The sequence below is a fragment of the Macrobrachium rosenbergii genome, chromosome 14 (assembly GCF_040412425.1).
Source record: "Macrobrachium rosenbergii isolate ZJJX-2024 chromosome 14, ASM4041242v1, whole genome shotgun sequence".
Taxonomy (NCBI): domain Eukaryota; kingdom Metazoa; phylum Arthropoda; class Malacostraca; order Decapoda; family Palaemonidae; genus Macrobrachium; species Macrobrachium rosenbergii.
The window spans coordinates 37302502-37326839 of record NC_089754.1 but is presented as its reverse complement, the minus strand read 5'-3'; the positions used below and the strand labels follow the sequence as shown (position 1 = coordinate 37326839).

Genomic DNA, 24338 nt, shown 5'->3' with positions numbered 1-24338 from the left:
TGGCGTCCATAATTTTTATTTTAGTAGAAAACTCTATTAATGTCCGTAATGCATGTGCCCCAAGAACTTGTGCTTGCTGCTTGCTTTGCAAGACATCAGTAACCATGTTTTGTTTAGATGCCACATTGTCGCACTGCCCATTACCCTAAGACCTTCAGTGTTTTACGTTAAACCATTTGTAGACATTTGGAACATTAATCTCTCTCTCTCTCTCTCTCTCTCTCTCTCTCTCTCTCTCTCTCTCTCTCTCTCTCTCTGCTCAGGACTTTATCTCCCACAGACTTCTGTGAACGATAACCTTGTCTTTCTGCCAGATGTAGAAAACTTGCTTCTCTCTCTCTCTCTCTCTCTCTCTCTCTCTCTCTCTCTCTCTCTCTCTCACGAGCCAAATTCAGAGTGAGGGGCCATTATAACAATCTAATAAGGTGATCTGGCACCTTGTGTTCAATCTTCTAGTCAGATTTGACTCAGATCTATAGGTAAATTTTTTATCAAGAGACATTTTTTTATAGACGGTAAATTTTATCAAGACAATCAATTTTACCAAGACAACAGAACTATAATAATAACATTCACATATTTAGTGTTGAAGTCGGTAGGCAAATCAGTACAGTTCCTGCCGTTACTTTCCTTGGCTAGGTCTTCTCTCTCTCTCTCTCTCTCTCTCTCTCTCTCTCTCTCTCTCTCTCTCTCTCTCTCTCTCTCTCATCTAATGTGGAAGTTGGTAATCAAAACAATGTAGTTTCTGCCATTACCTATGTACAAAATAATAATGATTATTGTATTTCTGGTATTGAATGGTAGAAACGTCTGACCTGGAGTATAAGAAAAGAAAAGGTCGATGGGATTCTCCCCCGAATACAGAGCGAGGCAGGCAGTTCAAAGGAAGAGAGAGAGAGAGAGAGAGAGAGAGAGAGAGAGAGAGAGAGAGAGAGAGAGAGAGAGAATCGTTAATAGAAAGCTTTCCTTGGTCAGACATCGGCTCTTAGAACAATGGAGGTCTTACACAGGCGGCTGACTGTTGGTGTGGGACCTCTCTCTCTCTCTCTCTCTCTCTCTCTCTCTCTCTCTCTCTCTCTCTCTCTCTCTCTCTCCCCCCGTGCTCAGGACTTTATCTCCCACTGACTTCTCTGAACGATAGCTTTGTCTATCTGCCAGATATTTAATACACTTGCCTCTCTCTCTCTCTCTCTCTCTCTCTCTGATGACGAGGTAATGTTCCACTCCCCCGAACGGGTGAAACCATCCTAAGTAATCTCTCTCTCTCTCTCTCTCTCTCTCTCTCTCTCTCTCTCTCTCTCTCTCTCTCTCTCGTTTAGTGTCTGTAAAATTAAAGCAATTTTAGCTACTGGTGTTCAATCCTGCATGCTGGCTTTGAAGACTGATGTTAAAAACGCTCTGCTACTTTTTTCATTTATTTTCTTGATTTCCCTTATCACGAAAACTCTAGATTGAATTATCCTCTAGATTTATACAGTTTGTTCAACTGAAGTTGAATACCTGTTAATCAATCATTCCCTGCAAGTCTCTCTAGTTTAACAATATGAGAGATTAGCGCATTCGTGATAATATTCAAGGCTTCGTTGGACCTTGCTCTTATTATTCACTAGAATTGCTCGAGAAGAACAAATCTCCGAACATAGTATTGGAAGGAAAGTCCCTTGTATTACATTTAGGAATAAAGCGATTAGTTGTCTATTGGATAATGTTAGTAAATGAATATAAAGGACTTCATTTTCTTTTGAAACTCTTCTATTTTCAAGTAATTTTGAGTTCCACATCTTTTGAGGTATAGATTTTATATCTGTATAGGTGGCTTTCGACGACCTGTTTTTGTTCACTTCTGTGTACCTGGGTGTTGGCGTAAAGTGTACTGCCTTATTACATTGTGGAGTGTGTACTAGAGTATTTTAACACAATTTTCCAGCTATTTTAAAATAAGATATTCAATAACGCGAACTGTATTGACGTGAGATTAATTGGCAAGAGTCTGTGATGCCGGGCAATCAGTCTCGTTAATCAAGATAAACTTTAAAAACTCATATTTATCGTTGCTTTGATGTGGACGAGGTCATATGTACACAAATAACAGAGGCGTTGGCGTAGTGCCAAAAAAAAAAAAAAAAATAATAATCACATACGGCAGATGATGCGATCGTTGGAAATCTGCGTACTTGACTTTATGGAAATAATATTTTGGTTATTAGAGTTAATAGGGTTTGTTAGCTTCTTGGATTCCAATTGCCGTTAATTGTAATTTTGGCATAAATTATTTAGCTATTAGAAGCAGATGCACGCGAAAGCATGGTGATTTTTTACGGGTGTTATACATTTGATTTTATTTATTCTTATTTTGACTCCTTATTAATCGTACTCCCTTCTCTCAGACGCAAAGTTTACTGCACCTTTTGAACGACCTGTATACTCTGTAAACTGTAATGCCTTTTAACATCACAACATTGGCATGAATGGTTATGAAAGCTCATTATGGTGAACCGAGAACTTCAAATAAGATGATGTATGATAAATTTTATATCTAAGCAGATGGGATTTTATCAGGTTACATAAATTCAGATTATGGAAACTTTACTGTTTTCAGACTACAGGATATTAAACACATTTAAGCACTTTTTCCCCTTCACACATTTAAAGTCTGGTATGATTATTCTGTAGTTTTTATTAGTTTTCTTAAAAAAAAAATATTGAAATGGCTATTTGTCTATCGGTCCGCACGTTTTCTTTCCACACTCAGATCTTAAAAACTACTGAGGCTGGAGGGCTGCAAATTGGTATGTTGATCATCCACCCTCCAAACATCAAACATACCAAATTGCAGCCCCCTAGCCTCAGTACTTTTTATTTTATATAGGGTAAAGCTAGCCATGATCGTGCGTCTGGCACTGCTATAGGTGCCAGCAACACAGGCTACATCAGGGCCTTGGCTGAAAGTTTCATGGGCCGTGGCTGAAAGTTTCATGGGCCGTGACTGAGAGTTTCATACAGCATTATACGCTGTACAGGAAACTCGATTGCGCATTATTTACTTGTTTCACTTTGGGATACCTTGTGCGACCATTTTCACATAACAGTATTATCGTGTATAGTGCCAACTATAGAGTAGTCAGTCTTTTGCTCTACAAGTCAGCCTTTCAACAGGCGCGTGCTCATTACATCTCATGGATTTTTCCCTCATTAACCCCCTAATGCATACCTTGCCGTTCCACTAATATAGCTCTTGAATCTTTGTACATCTTTATGAATTGTTGTAGACAATTCGTCCAGAAGTGTTTATGACGTTTCCGTCGAATCTGGACTTTCTTCAAGTATTTTTCAATTACCAATGTCGTACGTTTACGTTGTTTTGACTAATGTGGGAGGTACTCTTATTGAGTATTGTAGTCACGACATTAGTGAGGTTTGATGTTTACAGGTAATAAAAGAGAGATAAACTTTGTATTCAGGTTATAAAATAGAATGCTACAAAGATGACTGTGTGACTTTTTTTATGATAAATTAATTTTTGGAAAGAGATAGCAAACTTATTAAAGATTTTTATTTGATACATTTTATTTCATACATTTTATTTTCTATACTTTATAATTATACAGTAAGAGATTTTTTAGTAATATATTTTATTTTTAATACTGATACAGCAACCAGGAAATATAATGTCAGAATTTCTATTTCCACAAAGACGTCATATCCTGCCGGAGACGAATGCCCAAACAGGGCGCTACTTTTGGCATTGCAACATCAACATCAACATCTACTGTTGCGTGACCTTTCTTTTTCTTAGTGAACATTTGCTTACTATTCTTGCATGGAGCTGCTGGAAAAATAAAATGTTTTGTGTTATTTCATTTTCAAGGGATAACTGCTTTGATGATTGGGGGACTGAAATCAGGATTTTCAGAGAATAGAATTTATTTGGGGATGACCTATTTCTCTCTCTATGTTTTTTATGTATTTTTTTATATTCATAAGTAAGGGAACACTAGTTTTTTTTTCTCTTAGGAAATACTGAAATGTTTTTCATTCCAGATTTTATGCTTTAACTCTTGTTAGAAAACATGTGTTAATATGACTTAGTAGCTAGGGAATCGCCAACGTTGTATAGAGTTTAACAAGCATTCGGCACTAATTTGTACCATATATAGTAAGTGAATCCCAAGTTTTAATATATCCATTGATATTATATATATATATATATATATATATATATATATATATATATATATATATATATATAATATATATATATATATATATGTGTGTGTGTGTGTGTGTGTGTGTGTGTGTGTGTGTGTGTGTGTGTAGAATCTACTGGTCACTTTTTACCAGATACGTATGTAATTGTAATAGCCACAGTGCCCTCTTAACTTTCTCAAAATATTTGCGCTTTTTTGGACACAGTTGTTACTACAATAAAAAGCGCAGAATTCGAGAAAATTAAGAAGGCATTGTGGCTATTACAAGTACACACACACACATACACACACACACACACACACACACACACATATATATATATATATATATATATATATATATAGATCGATAGATAGTTAGTTCTTATGTACTTCCTTTTACATCTGTTCTTTGAGCTCTTAAAACATCTGTAGTTATTCCTTGCCTCCCATTCTCTTTTGACGTGCAGTTATTAATATACAAAATGCTATATAAAGAAAAAATTACCCTCGTTACAGATGGCTTTAAAAGTCTAATCCTTCTCTAATGAGATGGCAGCGCTGTTATTGTAGTGTGGTTGGAAAGAATTAAGCGTTTAATTAGGTCGTCTTTGTAGAATCCCCGGGTTTTACTTTATACTTTTCTGTAGATGGAAGAGGCTGTGTATGTGCCGTCAGTGCACCGCATAGCTGTACTTAAGGATCTTTGCGGCGTCCCATCGGCCCCTTGCTGTGACCCCTTTCATTCCTTTTACTGTAGCTCCGTTCATATTCTCTTTCTTCCACCTTACTTTCCACCCTCTCCTAAGAGAGTGAAATAGGTTTTAAAGGTGAAGCAGGAGGAAGACCTCGCAGTTTTACTATGTAACAGTTGTTAGGAGAGGGTGGAAAGAAGGGTGGAAGAAAGATAATTTGAACGGAGGTATAGCAAAAGTGGGGTGGAAAGGATGGCAGCTAGGGGTCGAAGGGACGCTGCAAAGGACCTTAAGCAATACCTACAGTGCGCTGCGTAGGGTGCACTGATGGTACTACCCCCCTATGGGGATCGGGGTTTTGAGTGAGTATCTAAAGGACCGTACTTGATTTTAGAAAAATTGTAACGCTACTATTGATAGGATTTGTAGTAGATTTTAGCCAATAATATTGATATTTAGATGGTTTGCTCATGAGCTCTGTACTTAATTTGAGAGATTCCTTACTGTTCGGAATGATTATAACCTACTGGTCCCAGTCGCTTTAAAGTTTGACAAAGTCCTCTTATGTAGAAGCTTGAATCAAGAAATATTTTCAATTTAGTGTTATTTGCAAATTTCTTATTTAACAGATTACCGTTTTTTAATTAAGGTTAATTTGTAGTTACAGCGTCAGGAAGTTAATTTGTAGTTAAAGCGGCCGTGTAAAACGATGCTGTAATATATGTAAATTAGGTTTATAATTTAGGGAGGTAGAAAATTGTTAGCGGAAAAATTGTTTACATTGACCGGGATTTAATGAGGAAAATATATTGCACGTCATTATATAATATATATATATATATATGTGTGTGTGTGTGTGTATGTATATATATATATATATATATATATATATATATATATATATATATATATATCTATATCTATATCTATATCTATATATATATATATATATATATATATATATATATATATATATATATATATATATATATATATAACTCAACGTGTCTCGTCCTTGAATTCATTCATCTCCTTCTTTAGATTACTTTTAATTAATTTAGTATTTAACTCATTGATTGTTCTAGTTGCCCTCCTTATTAAAAAAAAGAGAAATCTTAGATACAGTACATAAACTTAACCCCATACAATTTCCTTTGAATGTTTGTAACAATGAAATCTCTATTTTCTTTGCAGGTAAGAGACATAGGAAAGGCAGCAGGTGTGGTAGCGTTGTTACCTTGCACAGGTGAGTAATGAAAAGGTAGCCAGTCTTCCGCAGGTGTGTGTGCCTGATTGTGTCTAGCATTACGTAGACTAGATTCTAGATTTCAAGTGTAGAAAAGCTCTTCAGTCCATGTAGCGTTGCTTGTTTTTATTAGACACAGATAACTTATATATGTATTTTACAATATTTTTAAGTGAAAAGGAAAGATTCTACTCGTTCTCTCTTCTTTATTCACGTATATATATATATATATATATATATATATATATATATATATATATGTGTGTGTGTGAATATATATATATATATATATATATATATATATATATATATATATATATATATATATATATATATAATTTTAATTCTGTATAAATACTGTTGTAAAACATACATAACATATACTTACACACACACACACACACACACACACATATATATATATATATATATATATATATATATATATATATATATATATATATATATATATATATATATATATATATATATATATATATATATATATATATATAATTTTAAATCTTATAAATGCTGTTGCAAAGCATACATACATATCATATACTTACACACATTATATATATATATATATATATATATATATATATATATATATATATATATATATATATATATATATATATATATATATATATGTACAGTATATATATGTGTGTGGAAATATACAGTATATGTTATGTATGTGTGTTTTACAATAGTATTTATACAGATTTAAAATCATGCTTACAAGTATATCTTATTTCGTTATCAATGTGTCTTTTTCGAAAGACTTGTCAACACAATAACAAGGTTTTTTTTTTTTTTGTAAATCGTAACCTCTTTTAACACTTCCTCCACTGACACTCAGAATCTCTCTCTCTCTCTCTCTCTCTCTCTCTCTCTCTCTCTCTCTCTCTCTCTCTCTCTCTCTCTCTCTCTCTCTGTCTTGTGCAGCTTCAGTGTTTGCATTATCCTCTGGCTTCTATTTGCTTGCTTCGCCTTTTCTTCGCACTGTACATGACCTGGATTATTCTTCTTTCCCCTTTTTATTTAGACCTGGAAAACGTGTCTGGAGTTCCTGTGTGTGTGTGTGTGTGTGTGTGTGTGTGTAAGTGTTTGCACGCACACACACAGGCTTGCGTGCGCTGGAAATGAAATAGCGTGCTTGCGAGAACATTTTCCAGAAGTTGCGGTAATGCCTTCTTTGCAGCTCCACTTTTGGCTCTCGCATGATGCAAGTTTTTTTTAAGGCGAGTGTTTTTATGCCGTGCTGTAATGGATGAAAATAATCTTTGTTTTGACCTTGTTTATAGTCCGTTAATTTTTCTCCGTCATTCAGGGGATGATCTTGTTAATTTTTTCCGTCATTCAAGGGATGATCTTGCTTTGGATATGTGTATAAAGTACATGGCATTTTCAGGTTGTTTTGGATTTAGTATAGGGCCTATAGGCTCTATAACTTCATATGTAATTTATTAATACCACGAGATTTGGGTCTGAGGTTTTGGTAACATTTCTTTTCTGGATCGTAAAATTGAAAATTGATTCCGTAGTCTTTCACTCAGGATTTTAAATGTCTTTGTAACTTCGTATACGCTAGCCCTTAAAAAGTATGTTGAAAGCATTTGTGTTTTTCTCCCGCCACCTAAAATTTACAAAAAAATTTTCTTCATGATTATATGAATAATGTATAAAATTTAATATTTATTATTATTAATATAATATAAAACAAACCTTTTTTGATCAGTTATCTGCGAGATACGGAATAAGATCATGCAAACCTCTTACCATAATTTAACAGCTGTCATACTGCAATATTCCAAACAGTATTCTATGTGAGAAGTCAACGACGTCATTATGTCTCGTCTCGAGCGAAGTTCGACGCAAAGCACTCGTTAATCTCGTTGAAAAAGAATCCGATTAACGAGGTCCTGAGGTCGGGTTGTTGCATTGTTAACGAAAGCAAATTAAACGCGTCGTTTATTAGACACACAACAATGGCTGCCGTCACAGCTGTCATCAAGGTAGTGATCTATGATCTTTATTTGGAGCCGAGAGCAGCAGCATCTTTCACTTGCCGTTTTCCTTAGTGATTGGACAGAGATGAAGATGCTCATTAGAGATGAAAGATGCTTATTGGGGTGTTAATGGACGGGTTGGGGCGGAGGCTGCTTAGAGTTAGCAATGACGCTGTGGGCTGTCGCCCGAAATTAAGAGGTAGTTCTGTAATTGGCCGTAAGTGAAAGTGACGCGGATTAGTTATTCCTTTTTTATTTCCTTCCATTTCTTTCTTTCTTTTTCGTCAGTGGTTTTCCCGAGGAATCACCGATGTCTTCTAGTATTTATGGAGTGGATAAGTAGGGCATTGATATTTGATGTTTATAAACTGAATAAGTAAGACATTAATATTTAATATTTATGAACTGGATAAGGAGGACACTAACATTTAATATTTATGAACTGAATAAGTAAGATATGAGTATTTAGTATTTGTGAACTGAATAAGTAGAGATTAATATTTAATATTTATGAACTGAATAACTATGACATTAAAACAAATACTTTTATTGATCCAGTTGCCGAGGTCAGATTAAGCAATTTGCCTTATCGCATATCATCTTCCTATTTTCTTTCATTATCGTCCTTCCCTTTTTCTCCTCACTTCCTCTTTTCTTTCATTATCGTCCTTCCCTTTTTCTCCTCACTTCCTCTTCTTCTCGTGATTTCATTTTCTAAGGGTCTTCGAAATTATGAGCTTGACGGATTTGGCTCTCTCTCTCTCTCTCTCTCTCTCTCTCTTCTCTCTCTCTCTCTCTCTCTCTCTGGCAGGAATCCCTTGAACCTTTAAAGAATTATCCATTATGAAACATGTTGGCAGTCGAATTTATTGGGCGTTTGAGATCTCTATACGGTTTGTTGGCGTTTGAGATCACTATATAACTTGTTGGCGTTTGAGATCACTATGCAGTTTGTTGGCGTTTGAGATCACTATATAAATTGTTGGCGTTTGAGATCACAATATAATTTGTTGGCATTTCACATCACTATTTAATTTATTGGCGTTTGAGATCACTATACAATTTGTTGGTGTTTGAAACCACAATACAGTTTGTTGGCGTTTTAGATCACTATATTGTTTATTGGCGTTTGAAATCACTATATTGTGTTGGCGTTTCACATCACTTTAAGTTATTGGCGTTTGAGGTCACTATACAGTTTGTTGGCGTTTCAAACCACTATACAGTTTGTTGGAGTTTGAGATCGCTATATAATTTGTTGGCGTTTCACATCACTATTTAATTTATTGGCGTTTGAGATTATTGTACAGTTTGTTGGCGTTTGAAATCACTATACAATTTGTTGGCGTTTTAAAATCACTATAGTTTGTTGGCGTTTGAAATTACTATGCAGTTTGTTGGCGTTTGAGATCACTATGCAAGTTGTTGGCATTTGAGATCACTATAACGGGATGACCGAGCAGTATGTGCCACAGCGTGACCAAATCACGTTCCTGAAGGTTTTCCTTCTTTGGGAACCCGCCTGCCGTACCCCCTCTCTCTCTCTCTCTCTCTCTCTCTCTCTCTCTCTCTCTCTCTCTCTCTCTCTCTCTCTCTCTGATTATCTTATCACCTCACCTACTAAATTGTAATTCCGTAATGTGAGTTCATATGATTTATATTAATGGATTTGAATTGCTTCGGTAATGTGTTATAACGTAATAAATACTTGTTCTTTGTATATTTGCAGTTAAGGTTTGCATGTTATAGAGAGAGAGAGAGAGAGAGAGCAATCTTTTCCATTTAGTGGAAGATAAAGATTTCACATTCCTTTTATTCAATCTTAATTTTGTGTTGGGAGCCTTTTTGAGTAACCAGTCTCCATGAAATTGGCATATGCAAGAAGTGGAGAGACGTCTGTTTGTTTTCTCTTGCACGTCCTGCGTTTGTTTGACTTTTGCATGTTTGTGTGTGTGTTTGTGATAGTTGAGTAACGTAACATCGTTCAAGACCTTGTGAATTGATGGGCTGTCTGTAGCCCACACCAAATCTCAGTTGATGTTGCCTAATCTCGACAATCATCATTAAGAATTCCCTATTCTTATGTTGATGGTGTGTCTTACTTTCCGTTTCTTAGTTGTGTTAATGATTTTTACGTCTGGTTATCAAAGGTATTTCTTGTGTCAAGAAGCATTTTTTCCGATTCTTGACTGTGTTATTATAGATTTAGATATGCAGTTATCAAAGGTATTTATTATGTTGAAAAGCATTTTTTTCGTTCCTTAGCTGTGTTAATGATTTTGATGTGTAGTTGTCAAAAGTATTTCTTGTGCTGTGAGCCATTTTTTATAGTAGGGTCAGACATTGTTGATGCATAAAGACCTTCAGAGGTGGACTTCATAATCATTATCCTTGGGACAATGATTATGGTAAAGATATAATAAGTATGCTGTTGCTGTTATTGTTCATGATGATTATGATGGCTGTGGTATAACCGCGTCTGTGCCTTGAATCATTCACTGGCCGAAGTCCTTCAGTTTAAGCGCGGACATTTGAGGAAAACTTCGAAGCCACCATTTCTCTGCATTGCATCATCGTGAAGAGAAAAAGGTTTGGGTTAATTTGTATTGCCCGGGATACCTTGCAAACATTCGTTGAAAAAAAAAAGATAACTGCAGCAGCTTGTGAGGCCGCACACGTTTAAGTTCCCGACCTAAGCACACAAGTTCATTCTAATGTTGTGTTTTAAGGTCCTGGGTACGTTTTTAGTATTACTTTCCCCGCCATCGCTTGCTTCATTTTTGGGGTGTTCCTTGCGTCAACCAGCTCCTGCGCTGGAATTTTTTTTTTTAACAGGAGGTGGATTTTGTTCTCTCTCTCTCTCTCTCTCACTCTCTCACTGTCTCATATATATATATATATATATATATATATATATATATATATATATATATATATATGTGTGTGTGTGTGTGTGTGTGTGTGTGTGTGTGTGTGTGTGTGAGAGAGAGAGAGAGAGAGAGAGAGAGAGAGAGAGAGAGACGTGTGCATTCTAATGAACTAGACGGCCATTCGAACGTGCTCTATTTTCATATGGTTCGGTATGCCGGAATTGAGTAACGTTTATTTTCTAGGAGTAAACACCAATAATAAACGATGTTTTGTGTGCTGAGAGACTAGAAAAGATGTTAGAGTAAGAAAGGAAGAAGAGAAGATGTAGGTTCTAGAACCTGTATTTCTTATTTTTTGTTTAAATTGTGCGTTTCGGAAAGCTCTGACTTGATAAAGTTTGGGCGCTTAGTATTACCAACATTAGACTGATAATTGTGCTCTAATTAGTTGCATATTTTCCTCCTTGGTTGCTCTCTCCCGTCGTAGCTGACTCATCTCCACACTTTCTAATGTTACTCAATTGGCCGCGTAGGCAAATTCACCCGAGAAAAATTTTTCGTTATATAACACAATGGGGGGAAAACAAGTCCTGAGCGTAATTACTCGGCGGCGTAGCCGCTCGAGTACCTGAGAGTACGGAGGGGGAAGGTCTGTGTTTGTCCGCCCCCACTCCCTCATGGTACCACTTCCTCCCCTACTTCCCTCATACGGCATTATTCTCCTCCTCCTCCTCCTCTCTCCCTCTTCACTTCACCTTAGAGACCGTTCTTTTGTTTATTCATAAATTTGCGATTTAATAAGATAAGGAAATGTTTTCTTTCGTTGTCCATATTAAAATGAGTTTATATCTTATTTGCGCTGGTGTTATTGTCTTCATTTTCAAATATGGTTCAACTCTCTATGCGCACCCTGGCGGAGAACTTCCAGCGGTAGGTTTCGATTTGAAAAGTTAATCTACTTCACTCAGTCTTTACCTCGTCTTGCCCGCTATTAATGTGAAGTTTAGTGTTCCACGTCTCTAAAGTGAACTTTTAGGATGGTGTAAGGTAACCTTGTTCAGTCTATACTTCCCGGGAAAGCACACAGATTACCTTTTTATGAACTGATGCGCAGTTTCTTGAAGATTGTGGGGAACCCGCAGGCCCCATTAGGGGAGTCTGTCTTGTGTGAGGTTTGTTGGGCAGGGAGGAGATAGGGGAGGAAGGTAGGGGGAGGGGGAAGTGGCGTTTACGCGGGACGGCTCTGAGCCGGGAGGTTCTTTTTTGAAGGAGGAAATCAAGCAGATCTTTTTTGTAGGACTGTTGTGATGTTTACGATTATTTTTTATAGTTAACTGCGTATGCGTTTGCATGCAGAGAACCGGAATAGTAATCGCCCCGGGCAAGTTTCGAACCTCTCGAAGTTATCGTCGAGTTCGATAGAGAAATGGATAGTGGTAGCATGGGGTTTGGGGTAATAGCGGGTGAGAGGAGACAGGTGGGGGAGTTTGTGCTCTTTGGTCGGTGGAGGATGGTTGGGTGAGAAGGGAGAGAAAGAGAGAGAGGGAGAGACTACCACTGGTTGCATGGACACTTTGTTCGCGTCGCTGCTGTTAGTCTGAAAATCTGTCCATAACTGCCCTGATTCATCTTCTTTATTTAGACTTTTAAGTCCAGCTCGATCTATGTACTTCTTAGTTTGATGAACAAAGACGAATAATGATTTCTATCTGTGAAAACTTCCCCCATTCATAGTGGTGTCTAGGAACTACCACCAGCAATAGCAAGTCATCGAGGGCATTACTTGTTGGAACTTGGCCCTAGGTCACACTTCGGAAGTTTTTCTCGTTCACTCTATAAACAGATGTTGGTAGACCCACGCGCGAAGTATTCCAGTGTAGGGGTGTCATTTTGGGGATTCCTTTTGTGAAAACGTTGGCTGTAAAGTAACGTTACACAGGGAAATGGCAAGGGTTGGTTGGATAGATGGGGTTTGGGGTGGTGAGTGCGAGTGAGTGAGAGCGCGAGCGGCTGTTTCACAGTAAGAGGAGGAGGCGCGCGTGAGTCAGTGTGGTGTTGAACGTGTGATGAGTAGGGAGTCCATGACGTTCTTCTCTCCATCAGCATAATTCAAGGATCTTGTATCGCTTACCGCTTTCGAAAAGTTACCGCTGATGTGCCGTGTTGCATTTGGATGATGTGATCTCCGAGGTTTAATGTGTTTTCTCGATCGTTATGTGAAAAGGGTCTCTTAATAGTGGTGAGAGAAAGAGGCGTTATTTGTGTGTGTGTGTGAAGTTGGGTTTTGTGTTGAGAGGCGGGCAGTGGTCCTCCTCCTCCTGTTCCTCACCTCCACCCCCCACCACCACCCTCCCTCCATCTCACATCATCTGCTATAGGTGTTGGTGGATGTAGTTGTCTATATATCTCATAACGATATCACGTTGTCTCTGATCCTCAGGTGGTTCGGCCCGAGGACCAAATTCGAGAATAGTGTCGGTCTCTGAGTTTTGGTCTGAGGTTTATTTTTTTTTTTTTCTTCGTTTCCAAGCATAAGAGATTTTCCGTTAGTTTCCAAGTTGTTCTTGACCCCGCGTGAGTTTTGATGCAGTTTGGATAAAAAGGTTTTTTCGAAGTATTTTTTTTTTTTTAATTCCCTGTTTTGTGTTCGATCTGTGAATATTATCATCTCTGGGTGAAAAGAAGGAATTCAATCACGTGGAAGTTATGCTGTGCTTTCGCCTCGTGTCCTTCCGCCTCTGCTGCTGAGGATGGCTCCTACAGCGATGGTCACCTGAAAATCTCCAGAGGTCAGCTGCCGCCCCTTCTGTTGGATGTGGGGAGGTCATCACCAGAGATCGGGAGGTCGATATCAGGGTAGAGGCGAGTGTCACTACCATCACCACCACGCGCACAACGCTGGGGGAGGCGACGACGAAGACGATGACGATGAAGGTGGTGGGTGGGCGGTAGGAGCTTCTTCCTCCCCCTCCGCCTCCTCCTCCTCTCCCTCATCCTTCCCTTACTTTGCATCCTCGTCGTCGGTATCCCCGCCAGGAGAATCGTACGCTAACTGGATGGCAGAGGCTTTGGCCACGGGCACCAGCTACGCTTCCTCAACCCTGCCTTTGTCCTCTTCCTCCGCCGCCGCCTCCGTCAGCAGCACACCCACATCCAACAACCCTCTGTTGTCATCAGCAACGTGTGAGAGTCACCACACTGCCAGCTGTAGTAGTAGTAGTGTCACCTCTCCCCAGTCCTCGGCGAGCACTCCCGTGACTCCGGGAGGCGCCTCCTCCTCCTCCTCCTCCTCCGCCGCCGCCGCCATGTCACTGAAGATGAACTCTGTTTTCATAGACACGTCGTCGCCCACGAGGACCACCACGGCCACAGCCACCACCAAACCGGCGCCCACCATCAGGTCCAACTCCCTCGACCAACTCAACTTCCAGGAGAAGCGTCAGCTCATCGCCTCCACCTTGAGTCTGAGCGAGTTCCTGGGAGGTGGGCCTCAGAAGGCGGGCAAGCTCAAGGGCGACGTCGACGGCAGTCTCGGAGACCCTACGACGCCGACCACGCCGTCGCCCACGAGCAATACGACATCCATCGTTACTAAGTCTACTTCACTCTCACTCTCTGACATTATCAATGCCACCAAGGGAAATAAAGGTGAGGTTTATATATTACTTAATATAAAATTCTTTTACTTTCTGTTTTCGTTTTCATTTTTGTTTTATCGAGAAGGATTACGGGAGTCTCATTGTTTTCCGTTATTATCTCTTTTTGTAGTTTAACAGTATTACCAACATTTGGTTACAGGAACAGCCATGGTTTATGTAGTGAAAACAAAAGATTAGAATGATTAAGTTTGGTTTACAGTCTACACGATAAACTCTATGCGAAGTTTTCAATTTGAGCTTTATTTCAAGATCGAGTTACAGGAAGGAGAAAGTTTTTGTTTATTCAAGTTCGCGTCACTATAATGACATCATCGTCATCATAATTAGAGCTGTAGCGGATTCTCTGCTGTTGGAAGGCTTTGGAGGAAATCCTTAAAATGTCGTAGATCTGGTTTTTATTTTTTGAAATCGTGCAAGTGTTGCTTGAGTAGTAGCCTAGATACCAATAGCAACTTAGACTGAATTAATGGGATAAGAAATTGAGGAATCCAGCCTTGAAGGCATTTTGCATTTGTATGGATGAAAAGAGGAAAAAAGGATCGGTAATTAATGTTAACACAAGGGGTTTTGGGAATACTGAAGTGTAGATGAGAAAGGTTGCATAAAGATAATTAAGTAGCCTAATTGGAAAAAGATAATTTTTTATGATAATGATAAGAAAATACGAAAATTAAAGGTCACAGAGAGAATAAGTTGTAAAATGCCTGGTTAAAACAATTTTCTTCTGTGGGGGGATGAAATTGCTGGTCTTTTAGAGACTTACTTTATGCAGTGGTCATGCCTGCAAGTAGTAAACTAAAGTTATCATGTTGGGGGTGTGTCTCACGCACGTGAATTCGCTCTTAACATATGTGATTTTTGTTGCTGCAGTAATTTCAAGAGTAAAAAAAAAAAAAAACTGGTCATTTGACCTTTTTTATGGCATTTAACTAAGGTATGTATTCAGAAAAATGCTTATACATCTTCACCGACTAGATCCCAGGAAATGAAACTAATTTCGTGCAATGATACTCAAAGTAAAAACATTACATACTTTCAAAGACATGACGTTTTATTTTGCAGGCTCTTGTGCTAATAGTTAATGTTTGCACAATCGTGAATTCTATGTTGCCGTGCAATGTTGTTCATGTCAAGTTAAAAGCAGTACCGTGGCTGGTGTGCTGTCTCGTACCAGTTGCACTGAACGAAACGGATAGGGCGTTTCGAAATCTGTCTGTAACTTGGGTATAGTCACTTGCTTTTGACGTAACTGTCCATAACTTGGGTACAGTCACTTGCTTTCGACATAACTGCCTATAACTTGGTTACAGTCACTTGCTTTTGATATAACTGTCTATAACTTGGGTACAGTCACTTGCTTTCGATATAACTGTTTATAATTCGGGTACAGTCACTTGTTTTGTATATAACTATAATTTGGTTACATTTACTTGCTTTTGATATAACTGTCTATAACTTGGGTACAGTCACTTGTTTTGAATAAAAATGTATAATATGGATACAGTTACAGTACTTGCTTTTGATATAACTGTTTATAATATGGGTACAGTCATTTGCTTCCGGAGATTAACAGAGTTTTCCGTTCTTGCAATAAGCTTTATAATCCAGTTTAATGTTGATACCCATATAAATGCCTATTAAGTTTGTGACACATTTTCCTTTTTTAATGTGTCACCAGTTCCCAGATTTCTCTGCAGTTCTTATCCCTTCGAAAATATATTAAGGTAATTCAGTATACATATGTTTTAGTTTGAAGCTCACAGTAACAATAAAAAACTAGTTTTGATTTGATGCTTATTAAATTGGTAAGATTTGTGAAGCAAAGAAAATAATATATATGAAAGTGGGAAGGATTTTGTCATGGAATTTGCTGTTCAATAATCCACTAAAGTAAAACTTATATTTTTTTATTAAATAGAAGCAAAGTGATGCATTATAAATGTATGGTTACATTCGTAGTGTGCATTTTAGCCTGAAAAGCAACATTTCTGCAGAATACGACCGTAAATAATTTATATATATATATATATATATATATATATATATATATATATATATATATATATATATATATATATATATATATATATATATATATCGAGACTACAGGTCTACCCCAAAGCCAAATCAAAAGTCCTTCAAAAGAAGGCCTCGTGCTTACCCCATACAAAAATGGGAAAAAAGCACGTTAAAAAGAAGAAGAAGATGTGTGTGTGTGTATGTGTATGTATGTATGTATGTATGTATGTATTATTGGTCTGGCGGTATCTACTGTATAAACACTAAAATCTAGTTACCTACACTGACTTGAAACTAGTAAGGTCTGGTCGGAATGTAGTCTTCCAAAAGAAAATAAAAAACTTTTTTCCTGTCGTGTGTGAGTGATGGTTTCGAGAAGATAAAACATAAAAAAAATATGAGATGGAACTCTTGCAATTGAATAAAGCTTTGTAAATAGAGATGTAAAGATTATTGTTCCAAAGTGGCCTTGCGTTGGCCTTGTTCCTTAAATCCAGAGAGCGAGAGAGAGAGAGAGAGAGAGAAATGAATAGATTCATGAACATATTTAAAATTATAATTTTTCCTTATTTAGCTATGACCCTTTTCAATTCCCCTTCTCTAGAGAGAGAGAGAGAGAGAGAGAGAGAATCGTTTAGACTTCTCCACACACATACTACGAATGTCAAAACAGCTGCAGCTTGCTATGCGCCCTGCTTCATTCAGAATCATTATGATCTTAATGATTAATAATAGTGGTGATGAACATCCAAAATCGATTCAGTGGACATTGTAATTAGCATAGCTAATATGTAATTTCCTTAATTCGGGCTTGTTAATTATGTTTATCTCCGGGTTTGGCTGTCAAGTTAGAAATTCAATTTTGAAGGTAGTCGCCACACGTAGGTCCTACAGGCTACAGGATCGAAGCTTTTTGGAAGTTGGAAAAATTCCTCGTCCGCGTTTCCTGCCCAGAGTCCTGTAGTTCCCAGTTCCTCGTAACTTAGTAATTAAATCACAAGTTAGCTGTAACTGGCGTTGTTAATCCTTCGGGGAACCAGGAATGATAACAGCATTAACTTGAGTGTGAACAGTTGGTTCCTTACCATGCCATCTTGTTTTTTTAGCTTTCTTCTCCTGGTAGGTCAGGCATTAGATTAGGTGGCAATTAAGGGCTAATTGATATTCTTGTAATGGGTCGGCAATTAAGAATTTTATTAATGAACTGCGTTATGGACAATAATAATAGTAATAATAGTAATATTATTATTATTATTATTATTATTATTATTATTATTATTATTATTATTATTATTATTATTATTATTGCCTATAAACTTATATGGTGGTTTAGAATCTTGTCTTACTCTCTTAGGTCGCATGTTGTTGGACTTGCAGGTGACAGTATTTTGTAGGCTTTGAGCCATTTTTATTAGCCAGTCACGTTTTTCTTTATAAAAACAAACTTTGCACAAGTTGTCAGACGCTTGTTACTTGTTCTGAGAGATAGGACGAAGTCTTCCTGGTCTGTCACTATATTTATCCACTTGTACATTGAAAAGGAAGAGCTGCTGTAGGCTTCACTTAGCATCACCCGGTGATGATGGGGGATGTACGTTACTTTTAATCTCTCTCTCTCTCTCTCTCTCTCTCTCTCTCTCTCTTATGGTGAGTGTGTTGAGAGTTTTAATAGGGGTTTATTTGTCTCTTATAGTGATGATAATTTTCATGTTTAATAAGAGGCTTCTGAATATTATGCCCCTTCTTTTCCAGTATCTCTGTCACACCACCTATTCACCGCTGTCCAGTTCTTCCTCTAGTCACGAAGATTCGAAATTGTCCACTCTCCAACCCACAGTCCTCCGTTCTCTCCACAGGGCCAGCGCATCTCAAAATGCAACTATGGCAATTGCTTGTCGCATAATCGTTGGTTGGGTGATTCAAGGAAATAGTCTTGTACAAGAGGTGTACAACTTATAAATCATGATAACTGAATCACAAAGCATTAATATGCTTCTTTGCAGAAGTGAATGGACCATTGGCGTTATTGTAGCAGCACTTTTCCTGTATTGTATTTATTGAGTACCGCAAGCGTTATTACTTCATTGTAATATCTTTGAAATTCATTTTACAAAGAAGTTCATCTTCACGGAAGTTTGATCGAGCTATGCAGCATTCACTTTGAACTTAATTCACAATGGTTCTTTTGTTCTTTCGCTAGGAAAAAGAATCAATAATCATCTGTTGCGAATTCCAGAGAGAGAGAGAGAGAGAGAGAGAGAGAGAGAGAGAGAGAGAGAGAGAGAGAACAGTGTCTCTGAGAGAATCGTTTGTTTTCGCAAGGCAAAAGAATCAATAATCAGCTGGTGCAAATTCCAGGAGAGAGAGAGAGAGAGAGAGAGAGAGAGAGAGAGAGAGAGAGAGAGAGAGAGAGAGAGAGAGCATCCTTTTATCCGTCCAGGTCATCTCCTTCTTAAATTTTCGATTGCCGCGGCTCAATCAATAGGAGAGGACGTCAGGTGATGCCTTCTTCAGGAGGGTTCTTCTTAAGGACTCTTTGGCATCGTTGGCCTCATGGCCTGGATGCGCCAGTGTCTTTTCGACACAAGCAGTCAGAGCGTTGGAACCTAATGGGCGGGCGGTTAAATGTTACTCAGATATTTTCGGGGTTATTGGAATGGGTTTTGTGAGGGCCAGGTGTGGTTGGTAGATGTTTTCTGGGCTGTGGTTGATGAGTAAACATATTATGTACGAAGTAGTGATGACTTTTATCCTCCGATAGTGATATATATGTTTTAAGTATGATTAAAATCACAACTACACGTGATTTATAAGTCACTTAAAACCATAGGTGAAGAAGTAACGTACTACTGGGTGTAGGTCGTGACAGGTTTCGACTTTATTACTAAGCCATTGACTAATACATACTGGAAGAAATTCACAGTATTTATATATAAATATGTGTGTGTGTATAGGCTATGTATATATATATATATATATATATATATATATATATATATATATATATATATATATATATATATATATATATGTGTGTGTGTGTGTGTGTGTGTGTATAAATATATATGTAGAATCTACTGGTCACTTTTACCAGGCACATATGTAATTCTAATAGCCACAATGCGCGAAGAATTCGAGAAGTTAAGAGGGTATTGTGGCTATTAGAATGATATATATATATATATATATATATATATATATATAAATATATATTAATATATATATATATATATATATATATATATATATATATATATATATATTGGTTTTAATCCAGATTGAAGTAGGGTTATTGTCGAAGTTGCGTTGGGTAACACCGGTGTAATATTTGTATGACCTTAATGCGTATCTTTCAATGCACCCCTCACAAGGGAGAGAATAACATTTGTGGCTTGGTGTAATTCTGTATAAATTATTACAGATAAAAATTTTTTGCGTTCGTGAAGATCAGTTATTGGCGTTTGTCAATATTTGAATTATTTGTTTCTTCCTTCGGATTTTTAGTTTAAAAACTAGTAATGCTTTTATCTGATGAAATAGTTATGTATTTAAATGACAGATTGTAGATAATATAGGTATCAGTCTTCCAATACACTATTTTTCATCTGCTTGTAATTCAAATGTTTCGGACTGTCCCGTCTCGTGAAATTCCAAAGCGTGAAGGGGCCAAAAAAATAAATAAATAAAAGTGGTAAAAAGAATGCTTGAAAGTGTCTCTTGTTGCAGTAGCTGTAAAACCCATTTAGCCAAACCTTGATTGTATTGAATTCCGGTGGACGTGAAACTACTGCAGGAATTGTCGCTCCCGTTTTCTCACACTTCGCGCCCACCTGAAGATTTTCGGGATTTTTTTTTTTTTTTTTTTTTTTTTGCCAGGTGATTTTGCTTTTGAGGTAAATAAACGTCATCATCGTAAACTTCTCTGAGCAATAGATTTTTTTTTTTTTTATCTTCGTAATTTTTTTTGTGGGGGGAGGGAATCTTGGGTAATTTTTTTTTATATTTGGGACCGGAAGTAATAGGACCAATATTGGCCCTGTGTATGTTGGGAGAGTCTGTCTGTATGCTGTAGGTTGCAGTTAGTTGATAGGTTTTATAACTAACCGATTGTGTGTTTAGTTTTAAAAAATTAATATAAATGTTGCTATATCTGATTGTGATGAGTTTTAAAGTATTAATTTAAATGATTGTGATTTCTTTAAAAAATTAATTTAAACTTGCTATTCTTCGGTTATAAGGCAATACAAACTTGTATTTAAATTTGTAATATTAATTCATATTTTAGGCTATGTATTTATATATGAGTAAATCAAGTATAGGAGTGAAACTAGTTTTTTCTACTGATAATTTCTCTCTCTCTCTCTCTCTCTCTCTCTCTCTCTCTCTCAAAGAGATCACAAGGTACGTTGCTCAAACGGAAAAGAAAAAAAAAACGTTGGTTAAATTCGCTTCCCATAATAAATGGTTGGGGTCCGTCCCCAGAGAGGTTCCCTGTCACGGTCTGCCACTACCACCACTATTACCACCACCACTGCCACCACCACCACCATCACCGTGTTGTTCATCCGTGTCGCAATTGCTTGTAGGTGTAGCGACAGACACACACTGTCGCGTTCATCTCCGCGTGTTCAAGAGTTCGCTGTTGCTGTTGCTGTCGCGTTGGGAGTCGCGTTCTTTTGCTTGCTCTAATTGCTCTAGAACTGTAGGGTTTCCGAGGGAATGCAACTGTACCCTTGTCATTGAAGAGGAATTGATTTCACGTGCTTTCCCATCCTTTTAAATCAATCCTGTTTTTCCAAGGTGCTCTGTTCTTTGTTCGAGTATGGCAAGACACTCTTTTTTAATGTCTGTCTGTCTCCAACTAACGGAAAAATCAAGTAGCTCTTTTCGTTATGGGTCATCTTTCACTTTCATCGTCTGTCAAGGTTAAAGGTCAAGTAAAGAAAGGGAAATGAAGTTGGTCACCAAGGAATTAATTGAAGTTAACAGACGATGACACTTTTGCATTGCCACTCCTATTCTACATCATCTGAGTTATATAGCTAGCAGTTAGGCTATCTTTGGATGAAAGTACTCTCTCTCTCTCTCTCTCTCTCTCTCTCTCTCTCTCTCTCTCTCTCTCTCTCTCTCTCTCTCAGCATGAAAGAAGGTCACGATTCATGAAAATCTATAAGAGGACGTACATAATTGCCTGTTATACCTGCAATTTGATAGTGAATATTAAGCAAATTACCGGAACTTATTGATACCGTGGCGTCAGATATTGAGGTGAAAGTGGTACCCTGTTGGAACTGTGTAATGTTGATTGTGTTTGGATGGTTGACACTACAGGTTATGCAGCCTAAGGCATGGTGGAGTTGATTGATAGAGGGTCTCGTGAGATTTGCGGTTATGAATCTTTGTATCTTTTGCTGAAAGAGAAGCAATTGAAAGATGGTATGGCAGGTGAAGAGTAGTGTGTTATGTGAAGCCAGGAAGCACTCCGTTTTTTTATTATTATATTATCGTTTTATTTTGAGTCAAGAAAGGTTATGGAAAATTGTGTATTGAATAAGGCCTGTTTTTTTCATTCTTCAGTTGTTCCTATTTAATCATGTTGGCTTTCTTAAGGTAAAGTGGATCTTATTACGTAGCCTATCTGGAGAATTGTATTGGCGAGAAAGATGTGTTATTGTTTGTTATGAATAAAGTGTTTATCGATGTGCTCAGTAGTTAATATGTTTTCAAGTCAAAAATTATGTAATCTTGGAATGGGAGAAACGGTCAAGATAATAGGGGCTTTGCTGACGCATCAGTTTCTCTCTCTCTCTCTCTCTCTCTCTCTCTCTCTCTCTCTCTCTCTCTCTCTCTCTCTCTCTCTCTCTCTCTACGGGTTGCTATAGGAGCGAGCTTCCGTCGCGACACATGGGTGGCTTAATTTAACGACAACAATCTCTCTCTCTCCTTTCAAACGAGGCAAAGGTATGTACATGAGGGGTAATAGTAAAATTGTCTACTCTCTGTATGAGTATAGCCTACTGTTTAATCTTGAAGCATGGAGGCGGACAGTTAATGAAAAAGATTGAATAATGGTGATGTAAACTGTGAGGAAAAAAGTGTTTATTCTGGATAATCTGTTGATGATGTCAGTATTACTCGAGAGGACTGGTCTATGGTGTGACAGTTTTTGTTTTTATAAGGAAGACGGAGGATGTATGATAATAGGGATAAAAAAATCCTTTTCCTTCGAAAAAGTTCTTGGCTGGAAGCTTTTGTAGACAGTAGGCTATATATATATCAAAAAGAAGTATAAACTTTTGGGGTGTTACGAGTGTGGGGACAAGATTTCCTTAAAGCGAAAATTATGTCGATACCTCCTTTGTCAAACATAGTGTTATTCTGATACCGCTTTTTAATTAAGCTTTTTTCTTTTAGTTAACAGCTTTTGGTGTGATTGTATCGTTTACTTAGAATTTGTTTTTAAGCAATATGTGTGAACTTAGGCTTATTTTAGAATACAGAACGTCCTTTGGATTAAGAGATTAGTTCAGGTGGATAGCCAATTCAGGATCCAGCTCTCAAGTTCCCTAATAGTCTTGTGATTATTTAACCAAAAACGACATTGGTTATTTAACACAAGATACAGCTATTTAATTACATCACCTAACTTAAGATACAGTTATGTAATTACATCACCTAACTCAATATAGAGTTATTTAATTAGGTACGTTGGATAACACGATACAATTATTTAATTACATTACCTAACCAAAGGTACAGTTATTTCATTACATTACCGAACACGATACAGTTATTTAATTACATTACATAGATCAGAACTATATGCCTCTCCGCTTTTGCAGAGTCACAGGCCCAGATACATTATTACCAAAATAATCGCAGATCACATATGAGGACCAAAAAACAAAACAGAGCTAATTTGAGGTCGGTATTTTAAAAAGCGTTTTGTTTTGATACTTTGTTGTGACGTAGTTTGGTCGCTGTATTTTAACCTTTGGAATGTCGCAATGTAAAGCTTGTCATCTTAGCTTACAGGTCGAGTAGTTTATTAGGGGCTGTTTCAGGTGACAGCGGAATAAGGAGAAGATTGTGGAAATTAGTTGGTTGGTCTTTATTTAAGATGAGGCTCATTTATGGTAATGACAGGTACAATATAGAAATTATTTTGTCAGACTGTTGGAGTGACAATGGCTTTTCTGTCAGTATAAAGATGTAATATATATATATATATATATATATATATATATATATATATATATATATATATATATATATATCCGTGAGTGTGTGTGTGTGTGTGTGTGTGTTTATAGCTATATATATATATATATATATATATATATATATATATATATATATAGAGAGAGAGAGAGCATGAGCTAAGTGTGCGAGTTAGGTAAGCAACATAGGTAAATATCACGCCCCGATCTATTCGCAGTCTCTCACGGCCAGAGTGCAAGTGCACATTACCTAACGGGATCCAGTAAAGTAAAAAGGGTCGCCGAGAGAGAGCCAGTTGAGGGGGTGGACTAAATACATCAGGTACGGAATTATTTAAGAGCCCCCTCCCCTTCTTCCCTTCCCCCTCCCCCTTGTCTTGCAGGATCCTGGTGGCACTGACCTTTGACCTTTACCCCCCCTCCC

The 24338-nt window shown here is 37.4% G+C and overlaps 1 protein-coding gene across 17 annotated transcripts in view; it reads left to right on the top strand.

Annotated features, from left to right (window-relative positions):
• Positions 1 to 24338, top strand: part of LOC136845935 (phosphatase and actin regulator 3-like) — an 873386-nt gene that overhangs the window by 478130 nt on the left and 370918 nt on the right. For 3 of the 17 annotated variants that reach the window (XM_067116442.1, XM_067116440.1, XM_067116437.1), the window contains exon 1: positions 13039 to 14664. The exons of 6 other annotated variants lie outside the window; for them this stretch is intronic. In XM_067116442.1, the coding sequence (XP_066972543.1) occupies positions 13830 to 14664 (835 nt within the window). In that variant the 5' untranslated portion in view covers positions 13039 to 13829. Of the gene's footprint in view, positions 1 to 13035; positions 14665 to 24338 lie in introns of those variants that run through there. 8 more of the 17 variants (XM_067116441.1, XM_067116439.1, XM_067116456.1 and 5 more) reach the window with 6 other exon arrangements.